The sequence below is a fragment of the Tinamus guttatus genome, unplaced genomic scaffold (assembly GCF_059628265.1).
Source record: "Tinamus guttatus ecotype Peru unplaced genomic scaffold, ASM5962826v1 Tinamus_guttatus_pri_ptg000033l, whole genome shotgun sequence".
Taxonomy (NCBI): Eukaryota; Metazoa; Chordata; class Aves; order Tinamiformes; family Tinamidae; genus Tinamus; species Tinamus guttatus.
The window spans coordinates 841,203-864,922 of record NW_028288567.1 but is presented as its reverse complement, the minus strand read 5'-3'; the positions used below and the strand labels follow the sequence as shown (position 1 = coordinate 864,922).

The following is a 23,720-nucleotide window of genomic DNA, read 5'->3' as shown; positions in this document are numbered from 1 at the left end:
TTTGATACGCCTTTTCTCTGATCTGGCCTTACTATTTTGCACCACATGAACAATTCCACACAAGAAGAAAAAAAAAATAAGCTCCTGCAGGGGAAAAAAGTGTTCTCACAACAGATTGGATCAGTGCTTGTCACACCTTGTGTGAACATAGTTCCTGTTCGGTGACAAATTTTGTTGCCTTTCACTTTCAAAAGTATTTTTTCCTTTAACCTATATATGCATGATGAAGAAAAATATGCACTCACTAATGTTACTTTAGGTAACTCTAGCATTTCTGTGTTGCCATTTATAGCCATGTAAGTTTACTAGAATTGTACATCCTTAACAGGATAGCTGCAATACAAAAAAAATATACTGGTTTGAACTGCCTTGACTTTTTTTTAAACAAATATAATACAGTATGATTTTTGTTTACAAGCTCACCTTTCAAGAACACTGTATATAAGCCATCCAAAACGTTGCTTCACGTTCCTCTGAGAGGAACTTCATTGCCCTTAAGATTTCTTAAGCAAAACCTCACAGCTTTGTTGCTTTTATCTGCACTCATGAGATTTGTTGCATGTTATTCAAAGATATCCCAGAAGAAAACATGGAAGAACTATAATTTTCCTAACTAGAGTTGATTGCAATATGGACTCCAAATGCTTCCCTTATGTTTAAGGTTCTAAAGGGGCAGCCATACATTACCTGCTTATAAATAATCAATCCACTCTGCTTTGAAGCTTCTGCCCGTTAAATGGGAAACAAAATGAACACCGGCAGTGCAGAAAGGATGACACGACACACAATAACCTCTTTAGGCAAAAGAAACTTCTTCCTTGGTCTTGACAGTTTTGAGAATTTGGCTCTACACAAGGACTAGTGAAAAAGCATGTTAAGATCCACTATTCAGAAAATGGGTAAATCTAAGTATCCTTATTCATTTATTAATGGCTCTTTAAATCAAGTGACAACGGTGGCCTGCTCCTGATTTGAGTCTAAGTAGACTTGAATAATCATTGTAATAAGACAAGGAGAAAAAAAATGATGAAAAGTGACTTATTGCTGCAGGTAGTTTATGCCATAAAACTTGAGCCATATTTAAGCACCTGCTTTCATTACTATTAAGACAAAGCTTAATGAGAGTAGGGTTAGCAGGATTACCAAAGGACATTTGTTTAAATTCAAATGTTCCCATTTTAATTAGGTAAAGGCAGTATTACAGAGTAACCTGCTTTAAAACAGACTTTGATCACTTGAATTTGATTCTGAAGCCAGATCTAAATTGAAATTACTTTTAATTATTGGGAAGTAGCATTTGATACAATCAAATGTTGTACATCCAGTATATAAAACTTTACCGCTTTCTGGACAACAATTAAAAAAAAAAATCAGTAGTTGGAGTCCTCGAACAGGAGGGAAGAATCCACCAATAACACTAAACCTGTAATATTCCTCCCCTAAGTCTGCAGTCTTGCCTGCCTCAATAACTGTAGCATTTACTACATCTCATATGCTGAGCAAAGCTTTTGTCATACACATACACACAACACCATGACTTAACTGATTTAATTGATCAGAGAATTCATATTCTCTGATCAATTCGAGAGAGTGTGTGTGTGTCTATCAGTATCAATTCCTGTTACTTGCTGATCTAATAAGAGACATCTGCTTCAATTCAGTAATCAAAAGTTTTCTCAGAACCTGATCTTAAGGGTTATAGTTCCTCTGCCTTCTTCCCCCTGCCGACTGATACATGCGACAGGACAATGCGAAGTCCCATCAACCTGGGGCTTACAGGTCATTCTGTATCTATCTACACAGTGGCATGAACAGCTCTTACCATTTTATGTTGTATTAATGGATCCTCATTCATTTTCTTACCCACCAAAAATAATGTCAACCAAATGGTGAGGGGGAAGAGAGGAAACAGAAAGCAATTAGCACTTTTAGGTCACCCTGCCTGCACATAAGTTCCTCTCCATTTGCTCTTTTAGTGAATGCTCCCTTTAAGTTTCAACAGGGATAAAAAACGAGTAAGAGCTGGAGAAGAGTTAAAAACCACCAAGCACAGAAGAAACATTTTATATCTGAACATTTCTCTGTCGCCATTCTTAGGCTAAACAAACTTTGTTTTAAATAATCAGCTCAACGGTAGGTAAAAAGAAAAAAAAAAAAAGTAAAAAGTAGAAAGGCCCTGCAGATGGGTGGGGAGGGGAACCACACACACCAGGATGCAGAGTATTTTTAAATTTTGAAAATAGTTCAATAAGGTTATCTGTAAGCATTCTAAAGGACCTACATACAATCTTAATAGTCTAAGTCATGTTTTTGACACTGAATAGTCATAATGTATGATTAATAAGGACATAAGAGCATATTTGAGGGTTTCTGGAGGCAGTGGAGAGATAAGAATGTGTTTGTGATTTTTATACACTAACCTAAAGCCCAGTATGACACAGTTTCCAGAGGTGGAGAACTACTGTAGATAGCATGGATATACATGAGGTGAATCATCAGCTCAGCCAGCAACCACCAAAAAAAGATGCGAATCACGCCCATGATTAAAATTCCAAGATTTGTCTTCAAACTGAAGGCTTCTTGTCTCCTCATCTAAAAGAAATCCAAAGAGGTTATATGATACATAAATGATGAACTGATTAATCAATCGTCTTGAAATAATTGTTAATTTCATGTTATTTATTAAGAGGAAATTTTGATTACAGCATTTCAAAATTCTTGACATGCTCTTACAATAGAGTCCAGTTTCTACTGTCTGAAATTCAGAAAGCAGAAACCAGCAAGTAGAAAACTGAGTGGTAACCAAAGCCAAACCTAAGTCTCCAGTCAATACCACAAGACTAGATGTGTTATCTACAACCAGCAAGTTCCGCTAGCATTTGTTGAAGCTCTTTTCCATCCTTCCAGATTGCATTCCATTCTCCTTAAACTGCAAAATTATCTGTGCAGCTGATGCTGTGAGAACACAGTGGTACCCACTAGAAAGGTGCAGTTTCCACACTCAGCACCCCGTGCAGGAGGATCCTGATTATTTATTCATGCCTCATACTTTCACGTGCCAAAGGGTCTGTGCACTGCTCAGCTAGTACACACTGCCCAGTGCTTTATGTGTCCCTTCCAACCTTAATGATTCCACGAATTTATGATAAATTATCTATAAAAATAGTAGTATATAACTGCCTATTCATCTGGATAAGAGGCTTAGAAGCAAAACATGCAGCTTTTACACATTTCTCCACGTAGCTGTTATCGTCTTGAAGAATTTGATGAAGTTCCTTTACAACATAGAAATTACACTGAGAACATAAACAAAAGCCAGTTAGCTCAGCAAAAAAACCCTTCCTGTTAAGTCATCAGTTTTCAGACAAAGTCCTTTCCCTTCAGGTGCTTATAAAAACCTCTTATAATTAAAAACTCTTGAATGGACAGTAATATTACAAAGTAACAGATTCAACAGTCAAGAAATCATCTTTTTGCTTTGGGTTAGCAAAACGTTGCCTATTATTCAAGAGCTATACTTATATATGAATGAAAAAACAACAAAGCAGGCTACTAACATCTTACTTGAACATGTTTTGTACTAAAAGACAATCGGACATCCTCTCCTAAGGAAGATTTTAGAACAAAAATATAAAAGAGGAGCTCAGTGAGAGCAATTCATCTGATTGCCATGAATTCTGAAATAAAGCTAAGAAATACTAAGTCTTACAAACATGGCCCCTGTTTAAAAAAAAAAAAAAAAAAAAAAAAAAAAAAAAAGATGGAACATGCTTTAGTGAGCAGTCCAGTTCTGCGTCATGAGCACAAAATATAGGCAGAGTATTTCAGTAACTGAGGACTCCAAAAGACTTATTGCGCTTGACATCACAGACAACATACAGCATTTTATACAGTTTGATGTGTGTCCTTGTTCACACACTCATAGGGCACTTCTGAAACAAAATACATTACAGCAGCTGAAGCCCTTTCCTCCAGCTGTAGAAGTACATAGTCAGTGACATCTCATGCAAGAAAAAGCCCTGTCCTTCCTATGCATGCACTGACAAACATCCCAAATGTTTAGGGAAGCATTAAAGAGAAGTAGCAACTCTGCTGCAGCCTACAGAGCAGACAGAAAAGTCAAAACAGGCCATCGAGTTCCCCTGAAGAAAGTGGTAAAATCCCAGTGACCATGCAAGGCAAGCTATGCACCAAACTAACATCTCTGGCCTGAGGATAGGGTACCAGGGCACGTTGATCATTAATCATTCTCAAGTCCTGCAGAACCAATCTGTTGTAGAAAATGACAAGCGCTATTAACCTTGACACTATCCAGACATGACAAAGTACAGGAATTAAAGAAGAGCATCTCAACACCTATAGATAACAAAAAAAGTTGAATGAAACTACAGCTGTGAAGGAGAAAAACATTTCCAAGCAGCAGTTCTACCAACCTACCTACCTACACATGGAGAAAAATGCTTGTTCTTAAAACATCTCAAACTTCTACCAGCTGCACTGTATTACTACTTGAAAACAGTTCATCGTTTTTTTCCTGGAGAATTGCCAAGATCAGTGAAACCTGTGTGATGTGTTGAACAAATGACAGTTAAGTCCAACTGAAAAGAAAAAAAATAAACAAAAACCACAGAGATAAAAGATTTACAGCTGACTAGTTTTTCAAGATGCCCCCCTAGGCTAAACCACTACATAAACAAATTTGTATACTTTTTTTAAACCTTCTCTCTCTGAAGAAAATAGAATATGATCAAATAGCTTAATGAAAAGACAAGACTTTTTTGCCTAAATATCTAGTAATTTCTACATACATCTCTTATGGCATGCCAAAATTCCTACTTGCATTTGTCATCGTGCTTCTACTCACTCAGATCAAACTTAAAGATTTCACATGTAAAACCAAAGACAGATGAAAACTTGTGCAGAAGAGGCAAGTCTTCAATTGGCCACAAAAAACACATAAAAATTAACAATCCCATCCATCTGCAGGAACAGAAGGTGATATACTTGCAACAGAGCTAGAATACCATTAGCACTCTTCAATTGCACTATTCCCTTGAAGTCTTTGTATGCAAATTTGTCCTATCTAGCAGACTTTGAAGACTAGTATTTAATTTTAGTTATTTTCACAATAGGTATTGAAAATTTTGATGAGAATTTCAATGCACCACTTCTACCCAAAAACTTAATGAAATGTCAGTATTTCATTTTTGCATAGCAGAAAAATGCATATTGCTAGCACTATTATTAAGCTCTTTGGTTCATACAACAATTTTCTGTTTTCCTCTGGTAACTCTGCTCTCCAGACTGTGGAAAAGCAACACACTTCCAAGCCCCAGCTTGAGTTAAGTGGTCCTGCAGTTCTCATTCTTCTCCTTCTATACAAAGAGCAATAAATATACTTGTGTTGTACACTTTGGACATACTGCTCAAAGCTCCTATCGTAGAAACTATTCATTCTCTAACCTCAGCTGCCAAGGCAGTTATCTTCCTCTCATGCAATAACTCTGAAAATGCACTTCAAGCAAACACCATGAAGAACCTAGTCAATACCATTATTTAATATATTTTCTTTATGACTTTTAACTAAATAGATCTAGGCATATTTAAATGAGAACATTTCAGATATATGCATCCCATCATTCTTTATGTTAGTCATCTCTGCACATTGTCTCGTACCAAGAATACAGACTGTATAGAGGGAGATGGGTCGTATTCAGATTATCTAAGTTTTATTTTGAGAACTTATGCGCAATTTTTCCTACCAAATTTCTCTAGTCCATTTTCTACTCCAGATCTTACATAGCTCTTCTGAAACTGAGAAGCTCATCTCCCTCCATCAGAGGTACAGAAATATAGGTGGAATTTAATATATTTTATGACTATAAATTGTACTGTATAGCTTCCTCAGTTTACATGCAAGTCAATCTAAAAAAAAAAAAAAAAAAAAAAGTCTTATTCATTTTTACATTTTTTTGATCCCCATTTCCTTCAGTTATGTTCTTTTCCTGAAACAGGCTTTAAAGATGCACAGATGACTGGCTTATTCTCAGCGAAGCCTGGAAGATGACTTATCACACACTTCTGTCAGCCTTCCAGATGGTTTTGCTTATTTGACTCATCTCCCTTAATGACATCCCATTGGCAGCAAGCACTTCAAGAAAACAAATTTCTTCCAAGTGAAGAAAGATCACTCGACTCTGCCCCTTAATTCATACAAGATCTCTGTCAGTCATATCTCAATAAGCAGCTCAGCACCTCTGGTTCCTATTCTACAGCCTCAAGGCTCATTTAAGAGCTCCTACTCAGATATTCAAAGCCACACAGACTTGGACACTTGCCTACTAGTAAACCTAAAAGAAAATGATCATGCAAATGCATTAGTCAGACTCAATTTCAGTGTCTATTTAGTGACATACCTTACCGCTTCTATTTCGCTTGTATGAATCACAAAAGCTTGCACTCTTCTAGCAAAGAAATCTGACATTCTCCACTGCAGCAGAAGGGAAGCAGAGCTGATCCCTCCAGGATGACATAGCTACAAGGACATAATTTCATAGCTCTCACAAAAGCACAGTCCTATTGCTGATAGTTCCCGACATTCATAAGGTAACTCCATAGCATCTGAGTAAGCCTTTATCCCATTAGTGCTAGCCAGAAACTTCAGATATTTTATTTTGTTCCAAATGGTGCAAAAAAAGAAGGAATGCAATAAAGTGCAAAAATTTCTCCTCCTTGCAGTCTTGGAGACATGAAAGATGGACTTGTGAAGGGCTAAGGGAAGAAAAACAAAAAAATCCAGAGAGGGGAGCTTTTCGCCTTCAGAGAGCTGCTCAGCTTTCAGAAGTCTGAAGAAGTGACGTAAGTGATCGATAAGCTGCTTTCAGTTTGAAATCACCCAAACACTAGACATAAAGCCTATTTTGACATTTCTCTTTAATTGACCAAATATACACTCACAGTTAATTACTAGTCTTATATGAATGAAATACTATTCTACAGCTGATACATAAACATGGACACATAAAACTGGTTTCCAAGTACAGCCTTCCTTTTTTTCCACACAACAGACTTCAGCATGCGACAAGAGAGTGAAGATTTATATATATAAAAAAGGTAGATGACAAATATTTCCTTGTGTATTTAAAATTTTCTCCCAGTTAATGTTAAGATCTCTCAGTGAAGTAAAATACCTATCTTTCACTTCTAATGCACGCTATGTGCTCCATACATAGATTTGGCAGCTAAACAGTTCTTAGATGAACTTTAGTCAGGCACAGATGCACTGAAGATTACTATCTTCATGATCTTAAAAATACTGTTACCTGCTTACTAAACTCATCGAAGTTCATAAGGGGTCCGTAGTGGAACACAGGATAATAAAACACGTATGCCAGCATCCACAGGAATGAATGGGATGATTTCTGGGTAGATCCATGCCAACAATATTCTAGGCTGAAGCTAGTGTAGAAGAGGCAACGAACAGACAGGGTGAACAGAAGCAGGTAATACTCATTTTCAGTGTCATACCATTTTCTCTGCAAGACAAAACAAAAACATCATGATGTGCAATGCTATATTTTAAATATGACAGGACTGCGGTGTCAATCATGATCCTAACTTTAATGAAAACCAGCACCATCAAAAGGCAACTAATGATAAAGAAGATAAGAACAACTCTTCAACAAACATCACTAATGTTTGCATAATAAGCACTAGATGTTGACAGAGAAAAGGCCGACAGAGCTGCTCTAAAAAGCATACAAAACACACACAAAAAAGGAAATATCGGAAAACTGTGTTTCGATGATTAAATTTGTATTTCAGTGGACTTGAGGGCCTTTCCATCTCTCAGCAAGACAGAAACCTGTCTATCCAACATGAAAAACATCCCTAGCTCTCCCTCCTGCCAAAGGAAAACAAAAAAATAAAGATCATAATGACAAGCCATATAGTGCATTCCGAATTTTTTCTTAGCCCACATAAATGAAACAAAGAATTTTTTACAGCTGATTTTCCCCAAAACCTATATTGCCCAGAGGGGAAAAAAAAGAGAGAGAATAAGAACAGCAAAAACGAATTTGCACAAATCAGTTCCAAGTAGGCAACTTGTTAGGTATAAATCAAAATGTTAGAAAAAGTCTTTATCTCCATGCAGTAACCTGAGCTCACAAAGTACTGTCAAGCTTGACTAAGCAACTTCTGGGTATGAATCCAAAAATCGAACAATTTAAATTGGTATGATTACATCTCTAACGAAGTAGAAAGGCATTTACTACAGCATTAGCAAACTGTTTAACACACCCTGTCTCCATGGGATGACTCTTAAACACTAAGGCACATAATTTCATCACAAGGCACCGAACAGTGTGATTGAGAGTAATGTCCACTGCTCTTCATGAGTTACAATTAAACATTGTCACACTGAACCACATTGTTTTTTCAGATAGTTTCTAATGCTTCTTGTAAACCCAAACAGCAAAAGGGGAGAGATAGCTGTGTTTTTATATTCAAATCATACTAGGCAAAACAAGAATATTTTATATATATATATATATATATATATATATATATAAATATATATATATATATATAATCTGTCTTCAGGCTTCTCAGGCCTTTCCCCCCCTGTATTGGAGATGGAAATTTCAGTGATCTGTAGAGTCATAAAAATCTCCTGTGAGAAGAAAAGGCCAGACCTTGGGAAAGAAGATGTTTGCCTGCCTAGGCTGAGCGATAAGGAGCAGGGATGCAGCTGCTCAGCCTGGTTCACAGGCAGCCCCCCCGGAAACCTGTTGAAGCCGGCCGCTCGGCCGGGCTTGTAACCAACTTAACCATCCTCTAAACTAGCTTTGGAGGTCAAACACCCAGAAATGAGGAAGAGGAGGAGGAAGGCAGGACCCTCAAATTGAGGGCTGGGACCCCCAACTGGTATGCACGCCTGCACACCCCAGGGGGGAGAGTTGTGCAGCTAGAGGCGGAGTTTGTCCGCCCCCCGGGCTGCCTCCTGGGTCGAACTGACCCTACGTGCCAGGATGCACCGGGCATAGAGAGGACAGTGCGGAGAGAGCGGGGTGGGGAGAAACTCCTAACTCTGTGAGGCCTGCGCTGTCTCTGCGGGAGGCGGTCAGCAACTCTCTCTCTCTGGTCTGCCAGCTCAAGAGGACATTCGGGCCCAGATCGGCAGGTATCACCTCGTGAGTAGCTATCCATACTTTGCTTATTTTATGTGCTTTCACCTGAATAAATGCTTGATGTAGTCACCTCGTTCTGGCTGATTATTGCCGAATCCCGAGCCCATCCAGAACACTCCCGCCTGCCACTTTGGGCTTTTTTATCTTCTTCAGACAGGGCAGGTGTATTACAGTCCAGTTCTAAATAGATAAAATATGAGAAAGGATTGGGCGTGTTGCCTCAGTGCAGACTGAGGAGAAATGACTCTGGAAGGCTGCATCTTCCCTACAGTTATTCCTAGCAATCTACTCTTTCCCCTGATTTTCCCTTTTCCTAACTTTCTGTGGGGGGGAAGTGAAAGAACTCTGGTTTTAATGCAAAAGAAGTTACTGCTGTAGATGTTTCTCAGGCATCATTTCACTAATGAACAACACATTTGTCATTTGAAAATCCTGCAGGATAAACAGTATCAAAAACAGAACAAGCTGAAAAGGAAGAGAACACTGGCAATAATAAATGCAGAGCTACAAACAGTAGCTTTAATTAAATGTAGTCAAGGCTTTAAGAGAAGATACAGGCTAGCATGTACTGTAACTTTTATCTAATTATATCATCAGTTATCTAAAGACTACAAAAGTAGCTAAAAAGGATGTCCTCTGTCTTCTCTGTTACCTCAACCATGTGCCTCTGCAGAAAAAGAGTAAACATTACAAATCTGGTTACACAATGTTTTAGCAAGCTGTATCTCAACATCTTGAGGAACGTTTGAATCCACAGGGCAGAGACCACTAGAGGGAGGTCTCACCAAGCTGATTAACAAATCTGTATCTCTGCTTTTAGAATATCTCACTGCAGGGCTCACTTCAGTTAAACTTTCAAAGACTTTCTGAGCCAATCTCTGCTCAACTGAAGCAATAGTTTTGCAAAAAGATAGATACAGTAAAGTCAAAAGATGCCATAAATAAGTTCTTCTACGCTTAATTCAGACTACTGAACTTACCTTTGCTTCTTCTACAGCTGGTATGTGTAAAGTAGATAACAGGGTAAGAGAGCACATCCATGTCAGAACTGGCATCTTAAATTGAGCCACAGCAAATGAAGTAATTGCATGTAGTAAAATCACTGACAAGCCCTTAATTCCTAACAGAAACCAGCAAGCCACCATTCCATATACCATCAGACACCAAGGTTTATACTGCAAGTAAAGAAAAAAGAATTACCAACTATTACTTCAACTATTTCAAACATTAAAAAACCCCACACTTAATAAACAGACTGTTATACACATGCTTTACAGTAAGCAGAGACACATAAGTAAAACCAGCTGGGAAATTACACAAAGAGATATAACTCTACCCCTAAAGAAACTCCTGCTGGTATCTCTTAATGACCTCAGCACTAGGTATGAAACATATGGACTCCCTGAAGCTGTTGAGTGAGGATTCCAATTCCTCCTTTCATTCTCTGAACTAGAAAAGTTCATTTTTTGTGAAGTTTTGTGACAGCCTTTCAGAGGACACCACAAAATTGAATCACTATCAGTTTGGCTCAGATATTATCGGTTATTACACACTATTTAACTTGAATAAGGTGTCTTTTCCAGCACTCCTCATCAACTTGCCTCAGCTACGCCTCATCAGCTTTTAACAGGGAAGAATATACAACTGTCTTTCCGACGCATTATTGTGTGCCTTCACAGGAAGTGGGGGACAGCTTCCCAAGACCAGAATAGATATATGTATACGTGTGTGTGGGTGTGTATGAATAAGAGGACAGCACTGAATAGAGATAAAGTTACTTGTAGCCTATATGTCTGTGCCTAAAATACAATTCAAGGCTTTCTACAGAAGACAGTTTCGCACAATTCATACTGAAGCCTCTCTTACTTGGCCATATATATACATATATATATATAAAAAACTTACTAAGTTTCTGTATTCTTATAGGGGGCATCCAGTTCTTTCCTATTCTGCATAGATGACACTATTAAGAACTCTTAACTCTACAAGCTACATATCCCAGTACTCCAAAGAAAGAGCAAGCCACAAATAACATGTGGAAGAGTTAAAGCAACCAAAGGGAGCAAACTGGTTGATAGGTGTTGATGAAAGCTGTCCCAGTAACCTGATTTTACCGGAAGGCTGAGTTCAGCTGGATATGTAGCTGGACCCTAGTCCAGCCTTGAGGTCTGAAGATACAGAAGCCCCCACATACACACACACACACACACACACCCCACTCTCACTTCCATGCAGAGTGACACCCCGAGGATGTTTAAACTTAACAGCTCTTGCTTTTAAACAGTTCCTGTACCAAAAAAAAGGCCTGAAAGCCAAACCTAGCTTATGGTTTGGCCAAGAGCCAAACACCAGCTCATTGTGCTACAGTCACAAAAATCTCTGGGATTTGTTTGGCAGATAACAATCTGCTCAAAAAGAGCTATAAGGGATTTCACGGGTTTATGTGATTATTTCCTGTATTAGGAATAGCTACTGCTCCAGCTCCCAGACTCTGGAGATAAAGTTAGCCTTAAAACTGGTGTCAGACCTCTACACTACTGTCAAAGAATAAATATTTAGTATGCTTTTAAAGGAGTGGCACTCTAAAACTTCTGTTTTGCAACCTTCTGTTGCAAAATGTAAAATGAACAAACCTCAAACTCAAGTTCTAGGTAACTTCAGTTAGCTCTCTCCCCTCGTCCTATAAACCCAGGAGAAAATTTCTGACAGGGGACGTCACATGTTTAAAACTTAAATTGGTGGAATTAAACACCTGGAAGAGTGTCCACTGTGATATATCAGGCAATCATTAATAGGCAGAGGTGCCAGACCAACTGAATACCCAAATACTGTGCTATTCAGATAGCGCAGATCAGCAGAAATGGAAAGCCCTTTCAGCAGAGTTAGTCAGAAGCAGGGCACTTCCACTAGATTGAAAATGCCAGTACAATTGTATATGCCTCTCTATACTTCACCAGAGCCTCCCAAGCCAAAATACTTTAATTACCCATTGTATATTGATAGTACATGCAGAGGAAAGAGCCACACAACTTCAGAAATTTTTCTTTAGACTTTCTAGGCAAAGAAATGGTACTTTGTCATGAATTGCACAGTCATGTTATTTTTTAAATAATCATTTCAAAATCTTGAAAGAGATTTTAGTCCTTTTAATGTATAAAAGTCTAATAATATTTTTAGTATATCACAGCAAAACAATTTTTTGAGTATAAAGTGTCCAACTGCAGACCCAATGCAGCCCATCTCCTCACTTTGCACATCACTACAAAGCAATTCAAATAACGTATTCTACAGGATTTGGTTTTTATCAGTTTGTAGTCTAAATGTCTGAGTTTCAATTCCTACAGCTAGTTAAAATAAATGAAAACTCAGTTGCAAAATACATGTATACGTACCTTTTCCAGAAAGAGTTGGGACATTTGCGACACTAGTAGATGACCAACCAGAAGCCACAGGATATGTTCCCTTCCCCATTCTATCCAGTAACTCCACTCAAAATCCAGGGAATCCTAGTGCAAATTTAATTAGTACATATGAACGTCTAATCATAAAAAGATATCCTTAAAAGACAATGAAATGTCTTAAATACTAGATCTGTTATCCAATACCACAAAATACTATGTGTATAGAATTTTACTGTTTAAGCAGTCAAGTCTCATTAATCACAGTGATGAGATCCAAGAACTCCATTTTGACTTCCAATTATTTAAAATTCAGAGAAATATATTTAGCTGGTGTCACGTTGCATACACCTAAAGCCAGACTGACTTGACGGAAGTCTTCCAAGTTGATCAATACTGCAAAAATGTTCAAATCAGAAGGCACACAGATAGACACATGTACACAGGTACACACATTCTACTACAGCAGTAAACAAGATAGTGAACACAGAGATGGTATAACATGCCCACCTCTAATGTCTCCCCTTCAAACCTACTTGCTTTTGTTCAGTCAGAATATTTTTGTAGGAGGCCTCCAGGAACTGTATGTATTCTGAATTAGGGTCACTAGGATTCATGCTGATAACAGCTGAGCAGCAGGGAAATGAGGTGTGCCAAGCCACCTTTGGGCAGGCCCTTTATGAAAGCACATTCACTTCAGTCTCGTTCCACCTTCAACAAACTCATTAGTCAAACAGAGCTGGATGGAGGAAAAATATAGTTTCCAAATGGAGCGATTCATGTTGAGAAAAAAGGAAAACAAGAAATTGCAACTGTACCTGAATTACTCCTGGATTACTCAGTTATGCACTTCCATTATTTAGAGATCCACATACAACATTACCTTCATTCAGGTCAGTTGTACTGACACTCTTTCAGCACTTAGGCAATTTAACTTTATAAAAATGGACTAATGAAAATTTTACATTCGTTGCCAAAACTTTCCCAAACTACATATATTACCTTGCTCCTAGCCTGAGGTCTCAGATTAATCACAATAGAATAACTTTCTTTTGAAAAAGAAGCAAAGTTAATGCTTGGAAACACAGAACATGCCCTATCTACAAAACCTGTGTTCTACTCTCTGCTCAGAGGAACAACTACTTGTTTAAAAGTTCATTCAAGAATAAACTGAAGAAGAAAAAAAAAGATCTTCTCTACCTCGGCCAGAAAATTACATGCAAACTGTTCCACATATTAGGGAGAAAGGGTTTTCTGACAACTAGGCAACAAAGTGCTACAGGAGTCATACGAAAGATAACAACATACCAGAGCTATCATTATCACAGACACCGCAAATTGTCACAAAGTGCACATCAAGAGAAATACCCAACCACGTCCAGAATCAAAATACTAAAAAAAAAAAAAAAAAAAAAAAAACAAAAAAAAAAACAAAAAAAAAAACAACCACACACACACACACACACACCACTCCACAATTGGAATACAATTGCAACAATGCTGTCAGTCTTTAAGACCACAAATATCTTAGCATAGAGCTGAAAAGATTTGGCCCCAAATGCCTCAGAAGTGCACCTCAGCATCTCTGTCCCTCTGGCTCTCCTACAGCTGTTGTGAGACACCACCTGCAAGCTCCTCATTTCAGAACAAGCTAGTTCAGCAGAAAGAATTTCCAGCTGGTCTTTCGGCTTCCAGTGAAGATCCAGAGCGACTTCCTTTCCAGAGGCACAATCATTTTAAACAGCTCAATTCTTTCCGGCAGAAGGAAACCTTGCCAGAAATCTTTGCACTTATTTTAATTGTGTTTGAATTTTCTTGCTGCCTTAACAGTCAAAAATATCACCTTTTCATCACTGTTGGAAAATTGACTGTACAGTCCATGCTGGGCTGTGCTAAAATATGGCTATGTGAAAGGAAAAAGTAAAAATCTACTTCCCACAGTCCAATGGAGATCAGAACCACGGATACTTCATTGGCTAGCACCCCCTTCTCGTTCTCTGAACAAGTTTTCCTATTGCTGTAGCCAAAGCCTGCTCCTTGCTAAAAGGCAGCTTGCTTGCTTTATGCTATGAAAGCAAGGACAATATGTCAAATCCTACTGTAAGGTAAATGACACCACACAATCATGCTGAATTTTCAGCTGAATTATGCACAAGATTTTTTTTAAGCCTTTATAGAATACTTTGAATACAAGAAAGCACATTTATGTGGACTTTTTTTTGAAGAAAATTAAGAGCAAATCTAGACTGCTCTGCAAAAGCTAATTTGGATGAAAATACACCTTGCTTGGAAAGGATCATTTAAATGATGGGTTCAATAAATCCAGTTTTGATTAGATGAAGTCAGGTCAGTTTGAAATACTTGTTAAATGCAAGTGTCATTAATAAGACAGAAGGGATATGTTAGTGGCCCATTCCCTGTACAAAGCCACAATAAAAGCCAAAAGACTTGAGAAAAGACTTGTGGCTGTTTGCAGGACTAGGCTTTAACATTTCACAGGCTTCCAATTTTCAGAATTGTCCTTGTTTTCTTTAGAATAGCAAAACACACATGAAGAGTACTCTAGAGATGGTGACAAAGGACCTAAATATCAAAATAATTCTATAGATTTTTTTTTTGTTTTGCTAAAATAAGGTCCTATATCATTCACACTTTTTTTTTTTCAATAAAACAGCCTTTTTTTATATAAGATATTCCATATTTCTTTACATATTTGCACTGCAAAAATCTGTTCTCTTGCATGCGGGACCACAGACCAATTAAGAATGAAACTAGTATTTGCTGACATTAAACATCACCAAAAAAACAAATGGCTTAAAAATTGAGGAGGGAGAGAAAAATAAATAAGAGAGTTATGCTGGAGTTATAAATGGTGCTTGGAAAGACAAACAGCAGTACTGAAGAATACGTGATTTTACCACTGAGAGACTCCAGACTAGCAAAGAAGAGAAAACCCTGTCATTAGAATTCCTAGGCCTGGATACACTGGGCAAGCTTTTTTCCCTCATTAGAAACAAACTTTTCTATGCTTTGGCAGATTTACAAAAAAAAAAAAAAAAATCTATTCAGTACCTATGCTTAGAGGCTGTTTTCTTGTTCCTCATGGAGTTTGGAGTCAGGAGACTACTGGAGTCTGGCTGCATAAATGGAGAGAAGTATCTAACTGTGTCAACAAAATCTGAAAAAATATTAAAACACCTAAGATTAAGTTCAGTTATAAGAAGCCATCTCAGAAAAGCAGCCCAATATACAGTGAAGCGATTTGCTCCAGGAGCTCTGTATCCTAGAACTTCATTTAATACATCTGATTCCTGAAAGGAAACATTAATGAATGTCAAGAACAGATATTTACACTAAATTTACAAACTAAAAGTGTTGGTAACATGCATTAATCTTACCTTTTTAAGCCCATGAAACAGAGTGCCCTGTTCCAATCCAAAATCTCTGTCAATTTTGTCTTCATACTCTGCAAAGAATAACACATCTTCATTAATGGCAGATCACCAAGCCAGAGGCAGTGCACTCTGTTTCTGAAGAGCAGCAAATTCTTCACACCTGTGTCACAAATATAGATGCTCAGAACCAGGGAAGAGGTAATTTCTATGCAGAAGGAATTTTAGAAACACATAGACAACAAACCAAAGTTTATGCCTACCCAGTGGACACAGTGTGAGGGAATTGCTTGAGAAAGGGGAACTTAGAGAAAACTAGAGCCTAACAGGGGGTATGGCATTACAGAGGCTTGCTTCAGGAGAGAGACAGTTAGCGCTTCCAGGATGGTTGGTTCTGGTTCTCCAGAATTCCCTTGGCAATGCAATCTGCCCTCCTCGCACATACTGATAAGAGTAAAGGGAGAATAGAGCAGAATGGAGACACCATGGCCATACTTCGTTGGCTTCCCTGCGGAAGGGATAATCTGATGGTGCCGTGCACATGATGAGCAAATGGAGGGTGGAGCAGAGTGAGGACACCACGGCCATGCTCAGTTGCACTCGCTGCAGAGGTGGCAACCTAGTTGTACCACACAGCTGATGGACTACCTAGTGTGATATCTGGTGTTGGGCCAACCACGGTGGCAGATCAGTCCCTTCCGATTGGCTTTGCTCAAACTTAGAATCATAGACTGCTTAAGGTTGGAAGGGACCTCTAGAGGTCATCTGGTCCAACCTCCCTGCACACGCAGGGTCACCTAGAGCACGTGGCACAGGACTGCATCGAAGCGGGTTTTGAAGATCTCCAGAGAAGGAGATTCCACAACCTCTCTGGGCAGTCTGTTCCAGTGCTCTGTCACCCTCACTGTTAAAAATTTTTCCTTAAATTCATGTGGAACTTTTGGTGCTTCAGTTTGTGGCCATTACCTCTAGTTCTTGTCCTCCTTCTAATCTCATTATAATACCAATAGAATGCCATCCCAGAAGTCATCCGCTTCCAAGGAATGACCACTCCTCACGGAGCATGCTCTCTAGATTTTCGATTAACTCAGGAGGATTTTTTAAAATCAATGAATAACGAAAGTAAATATGACTAGCGTCACTCAAGCTCCACCTAAGTGCAAAAGAAAATGTAAATGAAGAAGGGAGAAGGAAGGTTCTATCGTAACTTCTGGCTCAGTCGACAGGCTGAGCTCCTTTCTTCCTGTGTGGAAAATCTCGCTGTCAAGAACTGAATGCCCAAAAAGGAGACAGAGGAGTCCTAAAACTTTATTCGAATAAAGGGAGAGTCCACCGGGCATATCCCTGTGGGGTCTCTCAAATTGCTGGAGGACGCAGCCCCCCTTTTATTCTAATTTCCCGATCGAGGGACGCCCTCTCCTTTTCCCCATTGGCCAAGGTACTCAGAAGTTACAGCCTTCCCAGCCCGCCTACACCAAACTCCTGCCTCCTGCCATCTGTTCTCACCTAAGGTCACCTGACTCCTTTGTCCCCCTTGCTGAAGAAGGTGGGGGAATTCCCTTACTTCCCTCCTTTGTAAAGGCCCCCATCTCCTTGCAGATGGCTCTTTTGTCCCACTCGCTCATGGCTCCACTCAGTCTCCCCTCCCTTTGTCCTGCTCTTCAGCCAGACTGTGGGGGAATCCCCTTATTGATGAATACAGAAACTTGAGCATTTGCTCACTCTCCTCAGGTTAGGACACTGCCAGAGGAGACTCCTCAAGATTGAGACCCTCTCCCATCTTCTGGCTAAGTGATGATTGCACATTTGTACACTAGGCACTATTTAAGAACCCCACACTGTAGTAGAGAATTTCCTATACTGCCATCCAAAACCTGTTTTCCAAATGTTGCATTTGAGTAAATTGTACTATTTGTGAACCCGGCCCTTGTTTAAAAGGCAATTGGACCTACAGTCGACAGACTATTGGTGAATCTGATACTGCCAGAGTCGAGCTTATAGTTGATCACACTTTGGAAACTTGATTAGCACCTAGGAAGGTGATCAGATTGACAGTCAGCAGACCGTCGGTAAAACTGATAACTGTCAGGGTTTGGTGTATAGCTAACACAGTATTTGGTATCCCTATTAGGAGGGGAGTCCAGCTGCCCCTAGTCACTCCAACCTTTGAGGATAGCCTGGAATGCAAAGCGATTCATCTCTTACCAAATTCCTGCCTCCCCGCCGCCCAATCAAACCGCAACACATAAACAAGATGCCCTTCTCTAATGAACCCCTGCAGCTCCTGAACTTTCACCTCTGCTCATCCAGAATTTTTGCAAAACAAATGCATAATACCCTGGATCACTAGGCACAATTTTCCACTCCCTTTTGGATCTACGCAAGCTACTTCAGCAGGCATAAATAAGTTAGTGAAGCTTTGCATGTTGCCACTCATCAGCCGAGCTGCAATATCTAACTAGGTAAACATTTGTAGCCAGTAAAAAATGTAATGCATAGTTAGTCATACATGTATCATTGAAGTGTAATATTCATTAAAATATTCATTGTTTTATACATAATCATTGGTCTCTAACATTAGAAACACACTGGGATAAAACACAGATATTAATTGCAATGAGAACAAGTAATCTATGAAATATGCTTCTAAATCATCTAGACATCATCTAGAAGCTCTCACTTCAGTTACATGATGGCAAGAAGCTAAGTCCTTAAACACACTCAGTTGGAAAAAAAAGAAAATTAAAAATTTACATGAAATATGCTCCAGTTTTTATGCAAGCCTTCAACCTCCATCTAAAAATTAATCTCTCTACAAATTTTTTTCCTCTTACTGTAATACAGAAGATAAATCTGTAGAAAAGCTTTCTCCTCCTATCTAAGAATGTGTCTTTTGCTCTAGAAGGCTAAAAAAAGCATCTTGGCTCTACCACTCTAAAAATCTTGTCAATCCGCCATGACTAAATATAGTAAAACTGTTGATGTTTTTGAGGACACCTAGTGGACCTGGAGCAACCTTCAGTGGTGGAAGGTTGCTTCTTCCAGTGCTTTTTTTTCACACTGGAAACAAGCTGTTTCAGAGAAATAAAAGAAAACTTGTCCTGCTTAGTATTTACACATAATTTTATATGCTTGAAGTACCACAGTTTTTAAATCACTTCCCACAATCCGTGAGGTACCCTATTGTACAAGCAGGATTTACAGAGACATTATTTATTCACAGAGAAGAGACGAAACTTAAGTCAGAGGCCAGGTTAGAATTTGATCCAGTCCTGTCAACTTCTACTTGTAAAATCAGTGGAATTAACCGAATGGCACTGCAGGAGAGCTCTAATCCTCAGCGCTCTTTGATACAAGTAGTTGCCAACCCACCTCAATAAAACCTCCCAGAGTGGGAAGGAAGAAAAAAAAAAAAAAAAAAAAAAAAGCACCTCCCACACACTTGGAGAGATCCATTCCTTACAGAGCCACAGTTACAGTCAAAATACACATCTGCGAGTCATCAGTAGCCAGACATGTAACAAGATGAGTACCTACATCATTCTTACAGCATTACTGGCCTCCTAGACTGTCCTCTATCCTCTATCTCCTGTTTATCAGGTCCTGCATTTGTGGTTAGACTCACTTCTGCAAAGGCTCCCAGTGGGAGCACTCTGGCTCCTATTCCAACCATGGTCCCAATTTGATCAGCCTTAGGTGTTAACCACCAAGTTCTTCGCTTAGAGAGAGAAAGAGAGAGACTGTTCCTCTCTCCCCCCCCCCCCCGCGTAACAACATACTGATCCTGCGCTGGGATCTGAATATAACCATAAAACAAAACTAAATTTAGATTTTTAGTTAAATGGAAAGGCTACACTATGTAAAATCAATCTGTACTGTAGAAGCACACAAAGGAAATCTCTCCGTGTTCTCAGTAGTGAGAAAAGTATCTATCTCAGTTTTAACCTCCAACTTCCTATAAGCCATCTATACAGGACATTTCAAATACAGGCAGAAAAAAATAATTCTATCTTCACCAGCTGTCATCCTTTTTCATAAAACAGATTTTCATGCTAAGAATTATAATCCAAAATAGTAAGTATAAAAGATACAATGGAAAAACATAATTGCATTGTTTTAACATGCAGAGCATAATAATCAACATTATTTCTATATTTTAAGACTACTTGATATCTCCCTCTAGTGGGAAAGCAAGATACAAGACTTGAATACAAGTATGGTAAAGCCATTAGGAGAACAAGGCCTTTCAAGTCAGTTTTCTACTAACATTCTGCCCTCCAAACTGACTACGTTCTGCAACTTGCAGGTACCTCCCAGTACACATTTAGGTAGTAATTCGCCAGCTTCTGGGGAAGCACATTCCTATCCTTAATTTCATTCTCACAAGCAGTTTTAGAAAGCTTCTAGTCAACACATAACAACACATTTCTCTAACTTCTCCAGCTATGTCTATCACTTAATGCCATGCTTGCTTACCCTGAGTATATGCAGCTTTTCTTTCTTTCAAAAGAATTTTAAGACTGTTATGTTCAATATAAGTCAATACTCAAGAAAACAAAAATATTGTAGCAGCTATAAAGAGAATAAATGAATATTCAAAGAATATTCACATGCTTTTAAAAGAGCTGATAAACTGTATAAACAAATGGGCATTCACTAAAAGTTAACAGAATACCTTAATTCCAGAGTTCACTGTATGTTAGCAAAACATTTCCTGTTGCCCTCCTCTGATATTCAAGCCTTAAGGATCTTTTAGGACAGCAATGATAAATCTGGACTGCACTGGTGGGGAGGGAGAGGGCTGGAGCACAGAAGGCATTTAAATCCTTCCAACATTCATATCACAGATCAAGTCTCAAAACTGAGTTCCACAGAAGCAAGCCTGCTACTTCTTAGGCCAGTGATTCCCTTCCTTCTCTAGCACTGGCAAAGAAAAATAACCTGCCTACACATTAGACAATTTGAATTTTTAAATGTGAACTCTTGTAAAAACTTCAAACAGCTCAAGAAGAAAGGTTCTCAGTACACCCTTCACTTCATATGGTAAGTTCCAGGCTACTTGGGAAAATAAATAAATAAATAAAAGGTTCAATTACTTGATTAAAACAGTTACTAAAGGCTTTTACTACAGGCCTAAAACAAATCAGATGAGACTCTTATGATTATTAAACTTTTAAAGGGTAAGAGCAACAGAAGCAAAACTGAATATTTAATATATTAATTAAAACTGTTTATGCAAAGTTTATTAAATTTTTGGAGCAGCTCAGTTACTAGTGATACTAAAGGGAGAGATGCTTTGACACCAGCATAGGAAGACTGCAAAGCTGCTTGCACATGCAAACATGACTTAGAAACCATCATGTCCTTTAAAGATCTGCCTTATCCTTTTCAGTTTTATACATAAAAAAAATCATGTGCTGTAAAACCCTCAGACAAAAAAACATGATTATGCAAGTTCACTTGGAGTAAATATAAGAGAACAGGTGCTCACAATTCCAGACGTCAAGTTCTTAAGCATCTGCTGAGAAATTCATTATGAAATACAGTATTTGTCTGTTTCTCTTTTTACAGTTTTGCTCCATTACCACTAAAAAGGAGAGTCATATAACCTTTTTTTAAAATTACTACACAGTATTTATTAAGAGATCTATCTTATCTGCAGCAAAATATCAATAACAGATCTAATTAAAATGCAGCATATCACAATTTTAAAAATAGCCAGTTGAGAAAAAGTTACGCAGGTGGTAGGTTTCAAGACTAATGGAAAATCCCAAATTCAGAAAGCGGGTGGGTTTCTTTTTCTTTTTTTTTTTTTTTTTTTTTTTTTGGGGGGGGGGGGGGGTGCATTTTCCTTTCTTCAGCAGCTAAACAATATTGTGGTTAAGGGTAAGGCATACACATTGTTGAATTGACAAACACAGTCCTGAATGAAAGAGATTGCAAAAGAAGGGCTTTCTTTCAAAGGCCACAGTCACTGCACAACAAATAGCTTCTATGCAGCTCAGTGGAACTTCTTATACACAATGGCACTTCTTATGCACCCTAAAAAAAGAGAGCTATTTCCACGTTTTCTTAGCCTGGCATGAAATACTCCTAGTGAAAAAATGGAAAAAGCTTTGGCATTTATAACAAACACACAGGATTTGTTTCTACTGCTTAGAAAAGACCTATGGAATGGGAAGGCAACAAAAGAAAAAACAGAAATATTCCTGGTAGCCTGTTCTAGTATTTCCCTGATTTTGTAGCACATTAAGAGTAGTAAAGTTTGTTGCTGTAGAGTTTAATCTCACTTGTAATGTAACTATAAATTCATAGATACCACTGCATTAAATCAATGATGTCTAGACTTCTGTTTGTACAGAATGAAATTTGTGATGTTTGTTCAGCAATGAACTATCATGTCCAACTATACTAAAATAGACAGGTTACAGCAATTCTTCTTGACCAATTTAGCTATGGAAAACTTTATGGAATTAGCTGTCAGCCAGATAGTGTATCCAAAATGCAGAATGTTTTGACTGTATAAATAGGTAGATACATATATAGATATACAACACAAGCACAAGAATGATGCTCATCTGAAAAGCAACCTTAAAACCAGGAGAGTTTACAGGCATATATATAAAAAAAGACATAACCCATCTACCTCTTATTCTGTCACCTCTGAGGTAGACTGAATGGCTGTCACAAGGAGCACTCACTCGTCCAAGAGGCTTCACTGATTTCAAACAACTTGATTAGCCCTCATGTGCGCACAGCTATGGCCCTGCTGGGGTCCTATGGCCTGCATGTCAAAGTCACAGGAGCAAAATGTCAGATGTGCACCAGAAGTCAAAAATTCCTGAATTCTAACCATCTCCACTAGCTTCAAGCATAGGCTCTGTTCATACGCTGCCTCCACATGTTCACTGCTGGCACACAAAGAGACCATTGAATTTTACAAGGCCACTCATGACCTTAAACACAACCATGCAGATGAAAGCTTGCCTCAGTAGGACCTTACTGCTCCTGAAAGAAAACATGTTCCACAAAAGTAAAAGTAGACATTTGTTCATTTTCATAATATCAATTTGGGATTCTTATATTTCCATCATCCACTCTGACAGGCAAGTATGATATCATTACCAAGGGACTTTATTATTTTAAACATAAACTCTTCATAAGCCTCATCATAAAACCCTCCTGCACAACTGGCTCCTTGCTAATGCTTACTTTTATTTTCCCAGTTTACAGCAAGAAAAAGAATAGCTGCTCCAGCTCAAAGGTCTCTTTTGGGAATCCTCTGGTATTTTAGTAGTTTGATAGGTAGCTTGAAAATCATACACGAGTTATAACTCATATAAAAATAAAAGTCTAAAAATGCTTTACAGACTTACTTTTGGAAACTTTGTATACTTCATAGAAAGAATAAAAATGAGAGCCAACTGCAATAAGCAGGTAGAGATAGACTTCCCATGCTGGTAGCGTCATCAGGCCTGGAGCTTTCCACCGTTGATCACACCGTTCACAACTTTGTAGTTAACCCCCTTAAAAAAAAAAAAAAAAAAAAAAAGGAAGCAACACAAAGAAACCTGATACGATGTTGTCCAAGTGTATTAAAACAATAAATAAAGCTACAGGAAGATTGATTATGCAAAACAAACAAAAAAAAAAAAAAACACACACACACACAAACTTTGCATTCAAATGGTCTTCGTTGGGGTATTTCATACCATAACTGTCAGTACCTTCTTAGAGTA

At 38.4% G+C, this 23,720-nt stretch overlaps 1 protein-coding gene across 1 annotated transcript; it reads right to left on the bottom strand.

Annotated features, from left to right (window-relative positions):
- Positions 1-2,415: 2,415 nt before the first annotated feature.
- Positions 2,416-23,515, bottom strand: HHAT (hedgehog acyltransferase). Its single transcript, XM_010223835.2, has 6 exons — positions 23,358-23,515; positions 15,988-16,055; positions 12,584-12,697; positions 10,172-10,366; positions 7,323-7,535; positions 2,416-2,592 (listed from the first exon to the last, which is right to left on the bottom strand). The coding sequence occupies exons 1-6, from the start codon at positions 23,449-23,451 to the stop codon at positions 2,416-2,418; spliced, it is 861 nt and encodes a 286-aa protein (XP_010222137.2). The 5' UTR covers positions 23,452-23,515.
- Positions 23,516-23,720: the final 205 nt, after the last annotated feature.